The sequence below is a fragment of the Sceloporus occidentalis genome, unplaced genomic scaffold (genome assembly GCF_023333645.1).
Source record: "Sceloporus occidentalis isolate IW3139 unplaced genomic scaffold, rSceOcc1.0.p SCAF_3, whole genome shotgun sequence".
Lineage (NCBI taxonomy): Eukaryota > Metazoa > Chordata > Lepidosauria > Squamata > Phrynosomatidae > Sceloporus > Sceloporus occidentalis.
Window position 1 is genome coordinate 10,809,523 of NW_028316983.1, and position 21,815 is coordinate 10,831,337.

The 21,815-nt window shown below is 39.4% G+C and overlaps 1 protein-coding gene across 2 annotated transcripts; it reads right to left on the minus strand.

Annotated features, from left to right (window-relative positions):
* Positions 1-4,929: 4,929 nt before the first annotated feature.
* Positions 4,930-21,548, minus strand: GID8 (GID complex subunit 8 homolog). Of its 2 annotated transcripts, none has more exons than XM_089513644.1 (5): positions 21,531-21,548; positions 11,443-11,572; positions 9,872-10,068; positions 8,662-8,859; positions 4,930-7,775 (listed from the first exon to the last, which is right to left on the minus strand). In XM_089513644.1, the coding sequence occupies exons 2-5, from the start codon at positions 11,558-11,560 to the stop codon at positions 7,602-7,604; spliced, it is 687 nt and encodes a 228-aa protein (XP_089369770.1). In that variant the 5' UTR covers positions 11,561-11,572; positions 21,531-21,548; the 3' UTR covers positions 4,930-7,601. The 2 variants fall into 2 exon arrangements, with proteins under 2 accessions (XP_089369770.1, XP_089369769.1); XM_089513643.1 differs by lacking the exon at positions 21,531-21,548 and adding an exon at positions 18,922-19,034.
* Positions 21,549-21,815: the final 267 nt, after the last annotated feature.

Consider the following 21,815-nt stretch of genomic DNA (forward strand, 5'->3'; position numbering starts at 1 on the left):
GGAGGTAGAGAGGAACTGCTGGACCTCTTACCCTTTCCCGTCACCACTCCCTTCTCCTTCTGTGTCATGTCTTTTTAGATTGTAAGCCTGAGGGCAGGGAACCGTCTAACTAAAAAGATTGCATGTACAGCGCTGTGTAAATTTACAGCGCTTCATAAATAAAGTTTAATAATAATAATAATAATAAAATGCCCTGGAGGGAATTTGGAGGTTGAAAATTGATTTTGGTTTAAAAGGGTACAGCCTTCCAAATTATCCTTGGGGTCTAAAGCACCCTCCCACTGTTCCCCACCCCTGATTTGGTGTATGGGGAGCATATAGGAAACTATATATATATATATATATATATATATATATATATATATATGAATTTCTCAAAAGTGTAATGTACTTCACAAAACACTGTCCCTGATTTCTTCATCTTCAGACTCTCTTAATCTTAACTGAAACCATAATTCCAACCTACTGGAATAGGAAAAGAGGCAACAACAGAAGTTCATTGCACAAGTATGTTTGGAAATAAGGAGTACAGTGAAAAGTGTAACTTTTTTTTTAACTTATTGCTTCTGCGCTAAAATGCCAACACAATCTTTAAAACTAAGCATAGATTTTTTAAAAAATAAATGGTAGCTGAGCCCACTCTATAAATAGAGCCTGTTACACATCAGATCTAAACACATTTATCCTAGCAAATATTGGCTTTTATCAAAGCCATCTGGGTCTGTTAAATATGCATGCAACCTGATTGCAGAGTTGTCAGGTGGCAAACTCATTGCTGAAATGTCACCTCTCCCACACCAGATAACGTCAGGCAAGCCATATTCTTGCATCCTCACGGGGCAGTTTGACACAGGCACAATCTTTCCCTACTCTGTTACAAAAGTACTACAGATCCACAGGCGAACATAATGTGCTAAGGGGGACAAGAACTCAACATCGTGAAAAATCTGTTATTGTTTTTTAAACGCATAGCCTTTAACAACAGCCAATGTGTTATGTGGTGTGTGGATACCTGCTGAAATCTCAGACGGTGGAAGATTGCTGTTGTTTTGGGAGCTATGCAATACCCACGTCTTTCCCCAGTACTAGGCAAATTAAGTAGAACTGCCAATTAGTTTAAAATGCTTTATAAAGCATATGCTCATATAGATGTATGCAATGGAGCTTATTCCCCATAGGTATAGTGTTAGATCCTTTCACTAATGCCATATTTTAATCCATTCATTAAAAGCACATGCGAGAAATTCTTTTTTGAACCAAAAAGCATATATTAGTTCAGTACTACTCAAAGAGAGGGTCCTTGGACTGGTGGAGTTGCCTAAGCCACTGACTGAAATTCCCCAGAGTTTCCAAAAAAGAAAGGGGGGGGGGGTAGTTGGGAGTCCGTAAGCACAACTAGCACACCTCCTCATCCTGGAGAGAAGTGACCATTCGGGTGCCACAGGGTTCTGTCCTGGGCCTAGTGCTATTCAACATCTTTATCAGTAATTTGGAAGATAGAATAGAGGGCAAGCTTATCAAATTTGCAGATGACACCAAATTAGGAGGAGCAGCTAATACCTCAGAGGAAAGGATCAAAATTCAAAATGACCTTAATGGATTAAAAAGCTGGGCCAAAACTAACAAAATGAACTTCAACCATGAGAAATGCTGGATACTACATTTGGGCAGTAAAAATGAAATGCACAGATACAGGATGGGTGACACCTGTCTTGACAGCAGTACATGTAAAGGGGATCTAAGAGTCTTAGTGGACCACAGGCTAAACATGAGTCAGCAATGTGATGCGACAGCTACAAAAGACCTATTCTAGGATGCATCAATAGGTGTATGATGTCTAGATCAAGGGGAGTAATAGTGCCACTCTATTCTGCTTTGGTAAGACCTCACCTGGAATACTGTGTCCAGTTTTCGGCACTACAATTCAAGAAGGATGTTGACATGATGGAGCATATCCAGGAGAGGGCATTCAAAATGATGAAAGATCTGGAAACCATGACCTATAAGGAGTGGCTTAGGGAGCTGGGTATGTTTAGCCTGAAGAAGAGAAGGTTAAGTGGTGACATGATAGCCATGTTTAAATATGTGAAGGGATGTCATATTTAGGATGGAGCGAGCCTGCTTTCTGTTGATCCAGAGACTAGGTCACAGAGCAATGGGTTCAAGCTACAGAGATAGAGATTCCACCTAAATGTTAGGAGGAACTTCCTGACAGAGCTGTTCGACAGTGAAACAGACTCCTTTGGAATGTGATGGAGTCTCCTCCTTTGGAGGTTTTCAAAGAGGCTGGAAGGCCATCTGTCCAGAGTGCTGTGACTGTGTGTTCCTACAGGGCAGTGGGTTGGACAGGATGGCCCTTGTGGTTTCTTCTAATTCTCATAATTCAATCAAAGCCCTATTGGTCCCCTACCTTGGATAGCTTACAAGCGCTGCTTAAAACTGAATCCAGACTGTCCAATACTGATTCTTTCTTCCTCTGTCAGACTTTCTAGAAAAGTTTGGGTGCAGGTAGAAGGCACTGCAAGAAAGGAGGACTGACAAAACTTACCTCCCACCTTCTTGCAAGAACCTTTACTATATCAGATCCCCTTCTGTGAACAGAAATATCCCTTCCAGTCATATATGGTCATGTCTGGATTTAGCCCACTGTTTTTAAATGCTATGTACTCCAGCAGTATTTCTTCTTAGGAGGGTTTCCTTCCCTTCCCTTAAGAGACAGAAAAGGGTGTATCTCTTAACATGATGCTTGTCATCTGTATCATAGTACAGGTATACTTCAGTTAACAGGTATACTTCAGTTAACAAAGTCATTATGTTCCTAGGCATTAAGTCTTTTAACAGAAAATGTGGTGCCAAAGGCAGAAATATCAAGAGAGAAATTCTTACACCACAAAAAAGAAGAGCAGCTCAATCCAAAACTAGTAAGCAATAATGAAATGAAAGAACTAGGTCGAGTAAGCTTTGTAAGTTTAAAAGAACCTGAAGTTTGAAAGCTTTTTCCAAAGTGCATTCAGGGATAATTTTTGATTTCTTTAATTGGTCTCCATTTTGATTTACAGACTGATACTTTTTTTTAACATATTAGGGGTAGCTCGTGAGACAGGTTTATCCTCCCCCCCCCCCTTTTCTCTTTATTCTGCTGTTCATGCATGCTCAGTAAGGGATTCTGGAGGCAGCTGCACTTTGCCTTGCCTATTGTAGGCAGGCACAGATGGCTACCATAGATTTGGCTTGATTAGAATCCCATTATTTTCCCTACTCAAGCTATTTTGTTCTTAACTGCCCTTGAGTCAATTTTGACCCATGGAGACCCTGTGGATGAGATACCTCCAAGACTCCCTAGCCTCTACTGTTCTGCTTAGTTCCTCGAAACTCATACCTGTGGCCTCAAGAGTCCATCCATCTAGCACATTTCTGCTTCCCTTCCATTTTCCCAGTATTATTCTTTTATGCCTTCTCATGCGTCCAAAGTATGACAGCCTGATTTTTGTCATCTTGGCTTCCAGGGAGCTTTCTGGCTTGATCTGCTCTAGGACCCATTTGTTTGTCTTTTTGGCTATCCATAGTATCCTCAGTACTTTTTTCCAGCACATCTGAAATTAACTGACTTTCTTCCGATCTTCTTTAACTGTTCAGCTCTCACATCCATACATGGTAACAAGGAATATAATGTACGATCCTAACTTTTGCACTCAGTTGAATATCTTTGCATTTTAGAATATTTTCTAGTTCTTTCATACCCACTCTCCCGATACTTAATATTCTGATTTCTTGGCTGCTGTTCCTGTTTCTATCAATCTTTGATCCCAAGTGTGAGAACTCTTGTATTATACTACTATTTCTTCATTGTCTAGGTTGAATTTATGTATTCTCCAAGGTCATTATTTTTATTTTATTATGTTCAACAGTAGTCCTGCCTTTGCACTTTCTTTCTTGATCTTCCTTAGTTGTTGTTCTCTGCTAGTATATCTTAGATGGTTAATATTCCTTCCTCCTAGTTTCACTCTTCCTTCAGTGTGTCCAAGCCTACTTTTCTTACATGTTCTACATATATGTCAAACAGGTAGGGAGATAAGATGCAACCTTGTGTGACCCCTTTGCCAATTGGGGTCAAGCTTTATTGCATTGTTTATTGCAGACATGCTGCTATAACCGAGTGTCAATGTCTCTGTTTCTTCAGTCCCTCTTCACTATCTTCCCAATGCCAATACTGATAGTTTCCAGATAGATGGAGCAAAAGGGGGGGGGGGGAAATTGAGGGGGCTGGGCAGGTGTAGAGAGGTATACCTCTACTTACTTTAACATTAAAGCCTGTAATCCCTCCAACTAGAATAGCCCTGTTACACCTATTTAATTTACGTTAACTTTTGATTTACCAGTTTCCTAATAATTGAAGGTGGGGCTAACAACTGGATTTGAATCTATTTTTTAAAAGTCTGACTTAATTAATTTGTATCGTTTACAATTTTTTTAAAAAAGGAATTCAACAATCACTGCAAAAACAGGTGGCACAGGTGGGATTTGTTGTGTTGTTTGTAACTTATGGTAACCATAAAGAGAGCCTATATGAGATTTTCTTGCCAAGATAAATTTCAGGGGGGGAGTAGGTTTGCCACCCTCTGAGGATGGGAGAGCGTTACTTGCCTAAGGTCACCAAGTGGGTTTTCATGGCTAAGCAGAAATTTGAACCCTGGTCTCCAGAGGTGTAGTCCAACACTCAAGCACTATCCACCAATACTACTTACAATATACCAATTTCTTGCCATGGTATAATAGTTGGGGTTTTTTGAGTATACACAGCAATCTGCCTAATATATAAGGACATGGGAGAATTTCAAAGAAATGTAAGAAGTGAGCAAGACACTTAAATACTATGCACTATTTATGGTAAGAGGAAAATTTGAAAAAACCAAACAAATGTAAAATATATTGATCAAAGTGGTATTTAATGCTAAGCAGTTTAGAGTGGCAATCTAACATTATGGAGCTAACAAAACTGCAATCGTTCATCCATAGCCACCAAATAAGACATTTCTCATGCATATGACAAATTCACTTATGCTGTGAGGGCTGCACTTTCTGTGTACAATATTTTCATAAGTTATGCTTCACAGCCTCTCTTTTCTGAGAATAATTCTTATTGATTATATTATATTTTGTATATGCAAACTATTTTATATACATGTGAATATAAAGATTCCTAAAAGTACCACTGGGACTACACCCTTGAGCTTTCTGTAAAATGCATAGCTTTCTTTCATACCATTTTAAATATTTTCTCTCAAGTTACCCTAAAAACTTTACAGATTAAAGCTGCTTCAGTGTATGATGTTTTAACAAACCTAAATGAAGTAAATCTAAAGTTTTATATTTAAATCACATATTTGGCTCTTAAATTAATGAATTAAGCAAGCTAAAGAAAGTTCCAGTCATCTATGAACTCATGGAATAAGCGCAGTGCTTCAAACACTTAGTAAACTTGTTAAGCAGGGCTGCAGTGCAGTATTTTTGGTGTAGAAAAAAATCCCATTTGTTACACAAATGACCAACTTCACACTGAAAGCTGAAGAAGCTTCACACTTTTTCAAAACTTCAGACTGCACTGAGCAGTCAATAATGGGAAGAAAAACTGGTCATATTTGAAGAAGGGCTTAGACCCATTTCACTTTCACTGCTTCACTTTGTCCATAAAACAAAACAAAACAAAACAAAAAATCAGTCAGTTAAAACAGCTGAATTGTTTGGAAACAGGAACTAAAGCTAACTCATGACACAAAAATAAGTGATGATCACCCTCACGTGGTCACTTCTGCAGCAATTCAAAACCTTGAGGTGTCAGAGTTTCTATCTGCAGGTAGACTGTAGAAAGGTGAACATCCAGCAATTCAGCTTGTCTTTGAACAAGTGTATTCCAATAGCTCACATACCATCTTGCCCAGAAAATCAAACCACATACAGCACAATCAATATTCACAGCAGTTATTGATGGGAATGAGCACAATCACCCAGAAATTCCTCTCAAGTAACATCCATTTGCTTTATGTGGCTTACTTGAAAGACTTTCCTGCTGAACTGTGTCCAAAGATTACTCCCAAATCTCAGTCACAGAGGCAAAAACAAACCTTGCCAGAAGTCAAATACTGTTATTCTTTAGGTCTACCATCTGTTCAACAAGTTTAGTTTATCATTGAAGTATCCATTGTGATATTCTATTGGCTCTGCAAATCAGCAGAGAAGTACTTTTACATAAGGGAGGTGTGCAATTGCTTGCACAGCTGCCAGTCAATTATAACATTACATACAGCTTTGCTACTGCGCTCATTAGTTGCCTCAGTAGCTCTGCATACACCTTAACTGAATGGGTGTTTAGCATGACACTCTTGAAGCTAGCATGGAGAGTGCTTAATACTATCAACTGGACAAGTGACTGATACTTTTATGACATTCATACACACTATGTACCATCCTATACCCTAGAAGAAGACTGCAATGTAGCAATTTAACAAACATAACCTCATGGAATTTCAGGGCCTTTAACTTGGGTAGAAATAAACCCTAACACATCAGGGTAATTACAACACCCCATGATCAATATGGGAATCCAACAAGGAAGATTTGTAAAAACCAGAGTCCTATTTATCCACGATAAGAAACTGCCAAAATGGCGCCATCATAAATTATAGGCCCAACATATGTAAGCTTTCCAGTGTATCTGATTCAAGACAGGTATTTTCTTCTAGTAGAGAAGGCTCTAGCCCACAATAGTACGGTCTGTGTCCTTTATACCACCCACACATATACTGTTAAGGCTGTAGCTGTCACTTCAAGCAGTAATATTACTGCAGCCAGTATTCAAAAATAGAGGGGGGGGGGGAATAAAACCCAGATGAAAGAAAACCTAACTACAAAGTGATTTCATGTCTCATTTCAACTATTTTGGTCACTCTGGAAAATTACAAAAGGAAATGCCTTTATTGTCAGCAATATCTGTGAAAGAACTAGGCCCATCATGAATATAACATTCAGCCCCATATAAATAAGTCACCAAGGTGTGAAAAGCAAGGGAAAATATCTTCAATTACAGCTTACAAGCTTTCTATGCTATATTCTATGCAGAAAAAAAAAACATTGCCATGAGGTTTACAAAATGATCACTTCAACCAATTGCTAGTTTATAAATAGGGAATGCATGTTTGGCTATAAATTAACACAGAAAATAGTCAATGTTCAAGTGAGAGACAGGTTAAGTTTAACTTGCCAAGAGCTTCAATGTTAATTCACTGACCACCAAAATGTTTTAGCAGCCAGACATTATAAACCTGCAGCACAGTATTTAAAAAAAAAGGTCTTTTGCTAAAATGTATGACAGTGCATAGCCAAAGTCAGATGGTCAAAGTGATATACAATGCTTTTCAATGCCAAATTGCTGCATTTAAAAAGGGACCCATCTCCCTTTAAGTATGCTTTCCAAGAAAGAAAAGAAAAAAGAACACACAACCAAATTGCAAAGTCCTGAACTGTAGTAAAAATATTTCAGTCACAGACTGATTAAAAGTGTGTACAACTGTGCAGTTCTGAGGTTTAGTGTCCACCTGCACATTTTACTTGGGTTCCTCAATTGTCCCCTTGCTGAGGTCTGTCATTTTTGGGTATTTTACTTTCTTCTGGTCCAGCTCATTCTGAGCCCACAGTAGTAATTTCAATAATTTAGCCAGCTTGGGTGTTGACTCGCGATTTTCATAGTCTAGAACAGCTTGGTTAACTTCACTCCATACCTGGAAAGAGAAACAATTAGGTTAGTACCATATAAGCTTATGTTAGAAAGTTAAAATCATATAAGAGCATTGGGATTTTGATCTAAAGGACCAATTTCCCCTCAATCATGATGCTGAGATTGCTCTTTCTACAAAATAGTATTTAAACTATTGTTACATAGCCTGTAATGCATTTTGTAATTTACAACTAAGAAGTCTTAGGCTAAGTCTGAAGGATTAGGTCATGCATTAAGTCATGCAGAGGCACTAAGTGCTTATATCCTAGCCTTAAAACTCCTTTCCTTAAAGCAGGGATTAGATATGAAGGTTTGTGAATTGAATAAAATGAGTAAATCACTGACATGAAAGTCAATATAATCACAACTTTAATATATGTATCTTTTTAAGAAATAAAGAAGTGAGAAAGAACTTACACATTCTATAACAGTGGCAAAAACAGTGAGGCTATTTTCCATGTCACTCCTTATTAGAGCAACAAAGAACCAAAGTAGCTTAAAAACCTTTGCCTCACCAAGATTTATCCCTGTCAACTTATTAACTGGTTGATTCACCTAGTGAGTTAATGGTTTCTACATGTAACATCCTATTGAATTCCACAAACTCTGAACACAAGACAATCCAGTTAGGCATACCAAAAGCAGGCTACAAACATTAAGAAAAACTAAAACTAGATTTACTATGTAAGGTATTAAAAACAAAGCAAGTTATGGTCTTTATAATATCATAAAGATACTGTAATATAAAGACAATTCTTATGGTGTCTTTGCAGGAGTCATAGAATCATAGAATCGTAGAGTTGTAAGAGACCACAAGGGCCATCCAGTCCAACCCCCTTGAGAGTCATGAGATATCTAGTTCTAAACTGCACAAGAAATAAGACCATTACTTTCTGTCTCTGCATCATGTTAAGCAGGTCTCCAAAAGGTGATTCTTCAGGGTTATCAAAAGCAAGGAGTGCAAGAGTGCGCTCCATTTCTGTCAGGCATTCCCGGCTCTCCTCTCCTTGTTCTGCTAGCTGCGTCTGAGCAAATTCCAGTGCAGCTTCTGTTTCACGCTGCCGAATCAACTCAATTAAATGTTGTTGCTGTGCAAAGGAAACACAACCATTTAAATAAAGCATGCATCTGCGGAAGTAGGTTCAAGTCTACAAAAGCTCATGCTACCAACTTCTCTCTTTCAGTTAGTTTCAAAGATGCTACAAGATCCCTTTGCATAAACAGACACCAGCAAAAAACTTCAGTACAGTACAGTGGATTTCTTTCACACATTAAAAACTCATACAGTTATAAAATGATGCCTCTTAAGAATTCAAGTTCACCAAGCCAAAGTTTTTAAAATAGCAAAGAGTGGCTATTCACCTGGTCAAAGTTCCAAGGGACAGATCTGAAATAAAACTGCATCATTGATTTTGGAGCCATAGGATTCACAAAAGGAGATTTGGGAATATAACCTCCTGGATGCAAAATCTATGAATTTATCATTCTAAGTCTGACTCACTTTTCCTACTCCAGAGACAGTAAATTTAAAAATTCAAGGGAATGATTCAAGAAACACCTACAAATAAGTTGGCATTCATTACTTTAAAGGTCTCTGAAGGTTTCACGAAGGACCGGGTGAGGACTCTCTCATCCTTCAGTAGAATAGATGAAATAAATATATTGTTTTGATTTTTTACACTGAATAAATCTTTAATTTTAAAAAAATGAAATAGTAACTTTTGTCCTACTTTTTTGAAAAAAATAATTGTTACAATTACATTTTCACACAAACAAGCCACACCTTCAGTTGTACCCTCAAAAACACACTAGTGTAAACACAGTTAAGGACAGCAAGAAAAGGGATAGGCCATACAGTTTGTGAACCACGCTAAGTATAAACCAGGTCAAACAATGTTTAAAACGCATACCCTATACTAAACTATATTAAAAAAAACAAATAAAACTGCTTTTTAGTACAACACCATTGTTTTAAAATTCTAATTCTTTTTAAATACAATCAGTGCTTGTTTAAATATTTATTTATTTAAACAAGCATTGATTGTACTTAAAACTAATTAGAAGTTATAAAATATGAATAAAATAAAATATGAATCATACCTGTAAATGAAAGTAAAGGTACCGATTTGTGTCTAACAATTCTGGGTGGAGGCTATTGATCAATGCAATTGCTTCCTGAATCTGGCCTTTAAGAATCATCTCTCGAATTTTTATTCTTTCATCCAAGGTTTCTAAATCGACACTGGGCTCAATTCCAGATTCCATTCGAAACTTTTCTGCTGCTTCTTTAAAACCTTCTGAAATTCAAGATGAAAAAAATGACTAATGCAACAAGATTTTTTAAAGTACACACAGACCTCCACCCCCACTACATTTTAGCCAAAGATCTGGGTTTTCTAATAAACTGGGCTTTAAAAAAAACAACTAAGGCCTGTTACAGACTGCCAAAATAAAGCTGCTTCAGGTCTCTTTGGAAGTATGCTGTTTAAATTATGCATGCATTCTAAGAATCTGGAAGCTGCACCAAAGCTGCACTCCAGTGCTTAGGAATGGACCCATGCATCATTTAAACAGCATACCTCCAAAGAGACCCGAAGCAGCTTTATTTTGGCAGTCTGTAACAGGCCTAAGTGACCTTCCAAATTCATTCGGAAGTCCAGGTTTAGTCCTATGACAGCCTGAGCCTTGGAAAACATGTTCCCCAGAGTTTGTCCACCTTTCCCCTAGAGTAGGTGCTGTAACTGAAGGTTTTCAAAGAACCATTTCTGGCCCTGCTACATAGCAATCTGAGTGAGACTGCACATCTCTTCAGCTGGACAATTATACCACTTAGAGAGCCTTGTAAGGTATCTTTTACCACCCTTTAGACAAGGGTGAGCAACTGTGCAAGACTGAGGGCCAATTTCCTAACACACAATCATCAAGTGCATCAAAGTAACTTGATTTCTTTCCATTTTTCCTTCAAAAAGGAGATCATGTCACTTTTGGTTATTATACTGAAGGAGAAACAGATTTAAAACAAGGAATTTGAAAGGGGTAATAATAATAATAATATATATATAATTAAATTTTATTTGTATTTTCCCGCCTCTCCAGGTGGATCGAGGTGGGATTACAACTCAATATAATATACAATATACAAATACAAACCACAACAATAAAAACAGCAATATAGTACAATAGAATATAAAAATAGATAACAATTAAAAACGATACTATCAAAGCGAAAGAGGAGAGATATATTCTGGGTAGGGTTCTGGGTGGGGCTTCGAGTTCTTTTTACATGTCTGCACGCATGTGGCAGAGCGTTGGGTGCAATTTTTGACCAAATATCACACCAACACTTAAAAAACCTGTATTTTGCCCAGCCCTGTCTTCAATATTGCTAATGCTGAGAAGTTTCAATTGGCAATACTTGAGGGATGAGACCATCAAATTAATTAAGTAAATACATTTTGTGCTTTATCAATCCAAGTAGCTTGACTATTAATATGGGGATAATGAAATGTCTTGTGCTACCATATAGTGAATTTTACTATTACTAATTAATATACATTTGCCTTCTATGAAGGAGTGAGAACTAAAATAGCAGTATTGAGAGTTGAAGGTTTGACAGATTCCACAGCACTAATTATACTACTAATAAATTATTTTAATTCCTTGTTGATTACCTGTAACAAGATAGTTCATAATCAAGCGGTTCATGTCAGCTCTCTGGATGTGTAAATTATTGAGTTTTTCCATCCACTCGTCTTTTGTAATTTCATCGGGTTTTTCTGCATAACTCATTCTTCTCCCTCACTAGCAAGGAAAAAAGTATATACTGAGAAATGACTTTGACAGAAGAACAATATACAAATACATCATTACTGTTCAACCCAAAGAAGTTCAACCTATCTTAATTTTGGCCCCTACCTACTGCCAAGTTGTGCAGGTCTGGTCTAGATTCATGGATAGGAAGTCCTACTGAAAATCCACGAGGATTTCATTTAGTATCATCCCACCCTCAACCAGAATTTATTCCACACAACTTATTCACATTCTGGACACACAACTACTACACAGCTATAGACTGGATTTATGAAAAGCACCAAATCATATCCAGAATCTAATGAATTATATATATACATATACGCACATATGGAAGCTTCCACTCAAAGTACACATAATACAAGTTCTATGATGCAACTATTTCTATTTAGACCCAGCAAACAGAGACTTGCAACTCAAGGATTTCCATCAGACATTAACCCAAGTACAATATTCACCAAAAGAAGTGGAGCAAAAAGGAAAAACAAATTAAAAGGCCAGACTGTACCCAGGATAGCATACTAGAAAAGAGATCTAGAAGGGAATAAAACTGAAACACTGGCACCTGATGTCATCTACCTTTACAGTCTAAACTACTTAACCCACCTATCAGCGATCTAGTGCCCACCCTGGAAAAGGATACATCCATCTCACAAACCTTAATTTGATTGACCTATACAGTACTTGCTTATAATGCACCACAACTGAAAATATGTACCTGGCAGCTACTGATCATGTAACTGAGAAACAGACCCCGTGTAGTCCAAGAAGAAAACTTTGTGCCCACTCTCATTCTGGTACCTTCATGACAGGTCCTAATACCTGTTTTAGGCAGAGAGGAGGCAAAGCCCTTGTGTCCATCTGCTAACATCCATTTTTGGACAGAAATAGGACTGGGCAAAAAAATGTAAAATGGCCAAGCACAATTCCCCTAGACAAAAGGAATGATTGGGTTTTTCTAAGGACACTTATTAACACTGTGGCAGAAGTAAGGTTTCTTTCTGGTTCACACCTTATCTTACACCTGTTTGTACACATTACTAATTAAGTAAATTATTATGACATGGAGTGAATACAATGATCGCTTATTATCCGCTGGGGTTTGGTTCCAGGACCCCCTGTGGATAACAAGATATGTGGATGTTTAAGTCCCATTAAATACAATGACATAACAAAATAGTGTCCCTTATATAAAATGGAAAATCAAGGTTTGCAATTTGGAATTTATACTATTTTTGAGTATTTTCAAGCTGTGAATGCTTGAATCTGTGGATAAAAAATCCGTAGATAAGGAGGGGTGACTGTACACCCCAGATCTGCTTGCATATCTAGGTCTTCTTGCTGTTTTGTCTTGGGAAGATTCACTCTGCAATCATTTAAAACCACATTCAAATTGTCCCAATTTTTTTTAAAGAGTAGCTTGAAAAATAGGAAAGAGAAGTGTGGGAATGGATGGTTTATTACGAAATGGGAGAATATGAAAAAGTTTATGAAAGTGAACACAGAGAATTTACTTTGTCCTCATACTGGAATTTCAGGTTATCCAGCTACGATCACTGATGGTAGGTCAAAAGAAAATACTTCCTCATTGTTGTTGTGTGCCTTTAAGTCATTTCCATGAGGATCCTAAGGCATATACTTCCTCCCACAATGCATAACAAGCCTGTGAAAATTACTGTCACAGTATGTGGTGTGTTCCTTATCACAAGCAAGTGAAGCGAGGGAGAGATTAACAGGGGAGAAACCCTGAATGCCCTTAATGCAACAGTTAAACAAAATTGATCTGCAGTTCTGACTGTGAAATATTAGGACAAACAATGGGCAAAAACAACCATTATGTTATATCTAGGGGTATACAAAAAACTTTTGTGAACAAAACCTTCAGCCAGAAAGAATTTCATTTGGTACAACATATACTGGATACCTTATATTTTCTTAGGCGAGAAGGATACAATAAGTAGGAAACATTTTCTACTTATCAGAGGAAATGAAATTAATTATTTCCCTGAACTAAAAAATAAATAGATGCAACATCTCTTGGATCCAGCAAACAAAATTACTCAAATCAGGCTCACATATTAAAAGAGGGTTGGAATCGTTAGCTGACCATAAAAGTTTCAATTAACTGAATGGAACTGAGTTAAACACAAACATAAATGGGCTATTAGTTTCATTGCCTGCAAAGAGGGCCTGAGATAAGCCTTGTTTTACCCTTGGCAATCCAGAATTCAGACCATGATCTATTATGGTAGCTTTGTTGCAAGAATGAATCTGGTCAATAACTACAGCTCTTATTAGTCATATTATTTCTGCTCTGTTCTAAAAGTATGTAAGTTAAACATCACACTAAAGGTTGGTGGCAAACAGCCTCACCACCTTCTAACCAGTTACTAGTTGCTGCTGCAGCTTTAAAAACTGCTGATTCTTGACTACAGTCACCCATGTTAAGTTGGATATCCACCCAATACACGTTGCTTAAATTATAATTGGTAATACCACTTCTATGCAAATCATGTTTGACCTCAAAAGATAATGAAGGCTACACGCCTGAACAGAAAAAGCAAACTGATAGGGACTGTGCTAGATAAATTATCTCTTGCAGGATTTCACAATTATATGAGCTCATCAGGAACCCTTCACAGATAAGAACCAAAACAATCCACAGCAATGAATGACCAAAAGGAATTGCTCTGGAGACTGTAAGTATTAAGCACTTGTTTTCCCTTCTTTTTTTCTACTTGACAGCTAGACAATTTAGCATAAAAACTTCACTTAGAACTGAAACATGTCTTTATAAACATGTGTTCCTATTCAAAACATTTGAACTTGGGATTATTTGATATAACCATCCACTGGGTATGGCCTCACTAACCTTTCCTTTCGACTGATATATGATCGGTTTTGTACAGTAAAGGGGGAGGAGGCAAAGTTGAGAAACAAAAGAAAGCCTCAAAGGGTCACCTACAATATAAAAATAATGCAGTTTCACACCACTTTAATTACCATGACTCCATACTACAGAATCGTGGGATCTGCAGTTTTTCGAGGCACCAGAACTCCTTGGCAGAGAAGGCTAAAGACCTGGTAAAACTACAAATCCCACAATCCCAAAGAATGGAGCTACAGCACTTAAAGTGATGTTAAACTGTACATGTATATCACTATCCACCATGTCTGAGCAAACCTTTCCTGTCTTCCCTACTGGTGTGAGATGTATAGCTCGGTAAATTACAGCAATTTTTGTGTCTTAAGTTGTATCTACATTGTAAAATAATGCAGTTTGACACCACTTCAACTGCCATGGCTCCATCCTACAGAATCCCAGGATCTGTAGTTTTCTGAGGCCCAGGCACACTTTTTGCACAGAAGGCTGAAGGTTAAACTACAAATCCCTAGATTCCATTCAATGGAGCTACAGTACTTCAAATGGTGTCAACTGCATTATTTCTGCAGTGCAGATGGAGCCAGAGACCAAGTAGCCCAAACTGAAAAAAGTGTTAAAAAACATCACTTTTTTCACTCCCCTGTAGGAAACTAGACAAGATCTGTTAATATAAAAATATGCCATTAAGTATCAAAGTTAGGGCTGTCCATGCTATCACGTTTCCCATTTCTATGTATAGTTGTGAAAGCTAGACAGTGAAGAAAGCTCATAGAAAGAAAATGGAGATGTGGTGCTGGAGAAGAATTCTGAGAATACCGTGGATGGCTAAAAAGACCAATGGATGGGTCCTACATGAAGCCCAAACTCTTCCTGAAAGCAAAGATGACTAAACTGACATCCAAAATCTACACAACAGTCATAGCTTTATTCATCCAACCAAAATACATGAAATTCATGATGCAAGCTGTCCCAAGTTCCACTGGTATCAGGCAAAGGTGTTAAATAATCATAGAAGAGGAGGGAAATTACAAAATGAGTATGTTAGTCACAGGCCTCCATTTGCTCAAGGTGTTACTTGCATAGTTATCCCTCCACAGAACAACACAACAACACCACGTTGAGAAAATGAAGGCCTGTGCTTAACATCACTATTTTATATATACCGTATATAAAAATGTTGGTTTGAGTGTTGGAGTATGACTCTAGAGGCCAGGGTTAAATTCCCTGCTTGGCCATGAAACTCACTGAGTGACCTTAGGCAAGCCATATACTCTCAGCCTCAAGGGAAGGCGATGGCATGATAGGTTCATGTTAGGGTCATCCTAAGTTGGAAAAAACCCAACATCCATGATAGATTCGCGTTAAGAGTCAGCATAAGTCAGAAACAACTTTCAGACACACTATAAAAGCACATTTTTTTAATGTCTTTGTCGGATGATGAAGCCAGTGGAGCTTCAAAAGCTTGCATCATGTATTTTGTGCATTTTTGGTTGTCCAAATAAAGATATCACTGTTTTGTGGATTTTGGAAGTTATTGTAGTTTGCTGTATGGCCAACACAGCTAGCCCTGAGTGTGAGTAAACTGAGGTTGTTGTATTATTGGCATAGAGAATTCACTAGAAAAGACTATAATGCTTGGTAAAGTGATGGACAGTAGGAAAAGTGGAAGACCTTATTCCAGATGGATAGTTTCAGTAAGAGAAGCTATGGCCATGAATCTGCAAGCTCCAGTAGGGTGACTGAGGATAAGGTAATTTGCAAGGACTCTCATTCATAGAGTGGCGAAGGGTCAAAGCTGACTTGATAGCCGTGAACAAATAATAATAATAATAATAATAATAATAATTTTTATTTCTATCTTCCCGCCTCTCCCCATGGATCGAAGCGGGATCACAACAAGGTTAAAATAAAATAGCACATCAGACACCCTGAGGAGTAAATTTCTCAAGTTCTGGGAAGGAAATGGAGAGCTAAAATCCACTTGTTAGTTCCAACTAGAGCAGGCCCATTGAATCATTAGTAAATGGTAAGTCTGGGTCTGCTGGTGTAATGCCTTCAAGTCACTTCTGACTTACAGTAACCTGAAGGTGAACCTATCGTAGAGTTTTCTTGGCAGGTTTCTTTAGAGAGGGTTTGCCATGCCCATCCTCTGAGGCTGAGAGAGTGGGACTTGCCCAAAATCATCCCATGGCTTTCCATAGATGAGCTGGAATTCAAACCCTGGTTTCCAGAGTCCTAGTCCTATGCTCAAACCACTACACTGTTTTGGCCCTCATTAGGGTTTCATTGTTGATGTGTCCCTTCAAGTCATTTCTGACTTATGGGCTTCCCCTGAGGCTGAGAGAGTGTGACTGGCCCAGGGTCACCCAGTGCTTTTCTTGGCCAAGATGGGAATCAAACCCTCGTCTCCAGAGTCCTCCTAATCCAACACTCAGACTAGTATGCCATACGTATTATTAAGTCAACCTGAAGACAGTGAACAACATCAAAAGTAGGGCATACGCAGGGAAGCAAGATGAGGCACTGACTCTGAAGGAGGGGATTTGGCCCTGATGCTGCAAGGACAGGGTGGCCAGTTGTTGTTAACTGCCCTTGAGTTGATCTCCAACTATGGAGATCCTGTGGATGAGACATTTCCAAGACTTCCTGTCCTGCTTAGGTCCCGTAAACTCATATCCATGATCTCCTTATGGATTGGTTCGCCACAGGGCGGTATACAAATAAATATATTATTATTATATATTATAATTTATCCATCTAGCATGTGGCCTTCCTCTCTTTCTGCTTCCCTCTACCTTCACTAGCATTATGGTTTTTTCCAGTGAGTTGTGCCTTCTCATGATGTGTCCAAAGTATATCAGCCTTAGTTTTGTCATCTTGGCTTGCAGAGAGATTTCTGGCTTGATCTGGTTTAGGAGCCATTTGTTTGTCTTCTTGGCTGTTCATGGGATCGTCAGTACTCTTCTCCAGCACCACATTTCAAATGGACTGACTTTCTTCCTATCTGCTTTCTTAAGCATCCATCTCTCACATCCATACATGGTAACAGAGAATTCAATGGCTTGTATTAAAGTGTTTTGTTTAAGTTTACCATTTTAAACTGTACTTTGTCCCTTTAATAAGCAATCTATTTTAATACTGTAATAGTTTAATCCCACTGTAATGTACCACTTTTCTATGTTTTTAATTGCACTGTTCTTTTAATGTTGTGAGCTGCTCTAAGTCCCAGTTCTGGGAAAAGAGTGGGAAACAAGTAAATATAATCATCATCATCATCATCATCATTGTATGATTCCAACTTTTGTGTTCAACTGTGTATCTTTGCATTTTAGGATCTCTTCTAGTGATGTCCTACATTGCCACCTTTTGTCCAGAAGGACCTTCAGTCTATTCTGAGCACGGCTAAGAAAACTATATTATTATCTTTATTATTATCAACTCATATCCTGCTTTTCTCTCATTCAAGGTGGCATACATTTACATTTATCTTAGTGAGTTTTCAAAAGCTTCTTACTGGCTCATGCCCTCAATTTTTCTTGACTGTCCTACATTTCATGGTGCCTTGTCCTCCTCCTCCTTTGCCATAGGGACCTCTGCTAGAAACACTCGCTTACAGCGGAGTCTCCTTCTTTGGAGACCTTTAGACAGAGGCTGGATGGCCGTCTGTCAGGAGTGCTTTGACTGTGAGTTCCTGCATGGCAGAATGGGGCTGGATTGGGGTCTCTTCCAGCTCTATGATTTTATGATGCTGGGTCACATGTAGCCTATACATCCTGGGTCTCCATAGCTGCAAAATCAAAGGCTGAACGAGGCTTGAAAGAGACGCCTTTTTATTTCTACCCCGCCTCTCCAATAAGACCGAGGAGCCTTACAGCAGTCATAAAAACCATAGGATATAAAAACAAATCCCACTATCCCCTCCTTCCTTAAACAAAACAACGCGACAATTCCAACTAACAACAACAAGATACAGTTCAGATCATTAAAACAGCCAGAGACAGGAAAAGAGCATCCAGAACAGTGGTCCTTTTCAAAAGGGATTTCGGACTACAGCTCCCAGAATCCCAGGCTACTGCCCCACACGGCTGAGGCTTCTGGGAGCTGAGGTCCACAGTCTCTTAAGGGACGCAGCTTGGGGACCAATGGTCCAGAAGGAGGAGAGAGGCTGGGAGGGCAGCTGTCGGGGAGGCTTGGACTGGGAGTTCCTGCATGGCAGGACCAGGGCCCTTCTTGCAGCCCGGGAGGCCTTTCCCGCCAGGCCAGCCTCGCCGCCCGCCAAAGGAGGCCTAGACGGGGGCGGTCCCCTTCGAGGCCGGCCTCACGCACCGCCGGCTCCACAAGATGGCTCCTTCCTCCAGGCGCCGCCGCCTCCTCCTCCCCTTCCCCACCCACCAGCCACATTTTCTCCCCCTCTCGCTCGCGCTCGCTCTCTCTCGGGCGCCGCCATTTTACTCACCGGCCGAGTCTCAGCTCTCTCCGGGACTTTGACGCCGAGGCCCCCTTCTCTCGCGCGAGCTCCGCCCCCGGACTCCCTTCTCCTCTTCCTCCTCCTCTTCCGCCCCCTTCTCACGCTCTCCTCCGCTCTTTTTTTCCCTCCCTTCCCCCGCTTCTTCGCTCCTCAGGGCCGCTCTTCTCGCGAGAACTCGGCCTTCCTCGTCCTCTTTCTCTCTCCGCCAATGGCGTCGCGCCGCCGGCTTCTCCAAATCGCGGATGATAGAGACGCCCGGATGGAGGGAGGGAGAGAGGCCGGAAGTTGAAGCTATTGGGCTGTACCATAGAGTTGTGACAGAGAAAGAGGGATAGACCGTCCCTGGTGCAAAGCACACTAATAATCCAGTTCGTTTAAAGGGCGCTTTAAAGGCCCTGTATGAACGTAAATGTATTATCCCACAAGGGCTGGAGAGGTAACCCGCTTTGGCACCGCTTTATTTCTTTGTCTGGCTCTGCTCCGCTCTGGGCTCCACAACAAACTCCAACTCCCAGAATTCCATACCCTTTAAACCAGACAAAGAGTTAAAATGGTGCCAAACTGGGTTACTTCTCCAGTGTGGATGCAGCCAAGAGTAACAAAATTCCCAAACACACTGAATTCCATGCATAACAATCAATAAAACAATCTTTTTACACTTTGGTAGAAAATAAGATTGACAACACACTCACACACATCCCAGTGTTCTCCACTGCAACCAACTTTTGCTCAAGTCCTAAACACACTGCGGAAATAATCCAGTTTGAGACTGTTTTAACTGCTCTGGCTCAGTGCTAGGGAGTCCTGGGGTTTGTAGTTTATTGTGGCACCAGCGCTATCTCTGACAGAGAAGGCTAAATCGGTCATGAAACTACAATTCCCAGGATGCCCTAGCCCTGAGCCAGGTTAAAGTGGTCTCAAACTGGATTATTTTTGCAGTGAGTAAAGCATGTTATGTTATTGTTAAGTCCAAACACACCACAAAAATGATCCAGTTTGAGACCTCTATAACTCCCCTGATTCAATGCTATGGAATTCTGGGAACTGTAGTTTTGTGAAACATTTAGCCTTCTCTGTCAGAGAACTCTGGTGCCACTGTAAACTACAATCCCCAGGATTCACTAGCACTGAACCAGAGCATTTAAAGCACTCTCAGACCGTATGATTTCTGCAGTTTGTTTTGGACCATAGAGATGGAAGCTGGGAGGGCTAGAAGGGCTACTCTTTCATGGTGGAGGGAGTGGGCCTCGCTGGACTAAAATGGATCCTGGCTGGCATTTGTTGTTGTTGTTGTGTGCCTACACGTCTTATGGCGACCCAAAGGCGAAGCTATCATAGGGTTTCCTTGGCAAGTCTCTTCAGAGGGGTTTGCCATTGCTATCCTCTGAGGCTGAGAGAGTGTGTCTTGCCCAAGTTCACCCAGTCGGTTTCATGGCTCAACAGGGATTCAAACTCTACAATACTCAAACCACTACACTGTGCTGGCTCTGAATTTGCATTTTTTTAAAAAAAGAGTCATCCATGGACTAGAGGCCTATTCACGCTATATTGAAGAGGATAGGTTAAAATTGGAGTTGTTACTATGCTCAAGAGCAGAGAATTATAGTGCTGAGATATTGAAAGCAAGGGTCCCCCAGACGACAGATATTAGGCCAGGTCAAATCTTCTGCTCTGGAATATTAAAAAAAACTGAAATAGCTCCTGATTCAAGTTGTTATCCCAAATAAGAAGATATAATGCAAGGACAGTTGGACTTGGAGACAGTAAAAGGAAAACATAGAGATAACAGTTTGATTGATGGGTATCCATGAGGGATGGAGACATGTATTCTTGGCATCCAATGAGTGTAAAGGCGTGTATATATTTAATTTATGTATAACCAAATGAATGTAATTTGTAGTTTCCTTTGTTCAAAGTACTATAAAAGACTGGGTCACTTGTAAATCAGGGCTCCAGAATTTGGAAGTTTATTTCCTCTGGAGATAGCTGCAGCTAAATTGGAATTCATCCACAAACTACAGTCCCTCAGCAATGGATTGAACAGGGATAATGGTTTCATGGCTCATTTCAACACTATCTGACTCCTCCTGGGCCTCCTACACCCATCTATCCTCCAGGCTAGTTTCCAAAGCCAAGCTGGTCTTGCCACTTCATTTCCATAAACAATGGCTAGTTCCCACCATCTTTGTTCACTAACGACCATCGTTAAGACTGGGCTTGCCACTTCATTTCCAATCCATACACAAAGGATTTTGAATTTGAATTGGCTTTCTCACATACCCATGCCATATATATGTCTGTCCCTGGCTTCCACTCCACCAAAATCATCTGAGGAAGTAGACTAAAGTCTTTGAAAGATCATGCTGCCAACTTTTTAGTGCTACAAGATCTCTCTCTCTACATGCTGATTCTACAGACTAATACAGCTTTATCACTGAATTAAATTCCTCATGTTCCCTTTCTTGATGGTTGGAATATATTTTGAGTATTTCCAATCTACAGGCTTTTTTTTAAATAGCAGATTTCACTTAGAATTTAAATAGATTTTCTTTCTGTAACTTGAAACAGCACTATTGATAGAGTGATTAGTTACTTACAAGTGTTTGGAGAGCAGCTCCTACTTCACCTTTTAAAACCCCTTTTAAGATCATAAACCAGATCTTCTTGCTTGAAGGAATCTGTCACTGTTTCTTCTCTTTAATATAGTTCTTCATGTATATATTTACTGAATTTGTATGCTGCCTTCTTCCCAACTTGGAGCTCACAAAAGATTAAAAGCAACAAGAAATAAATAGTAGTAGTAATAATAATAATAATAATATTTATTTATATCCCACTCTTCAGCCAAGGCTATCAGAGCGGCTTACAATTTATTAATTAGA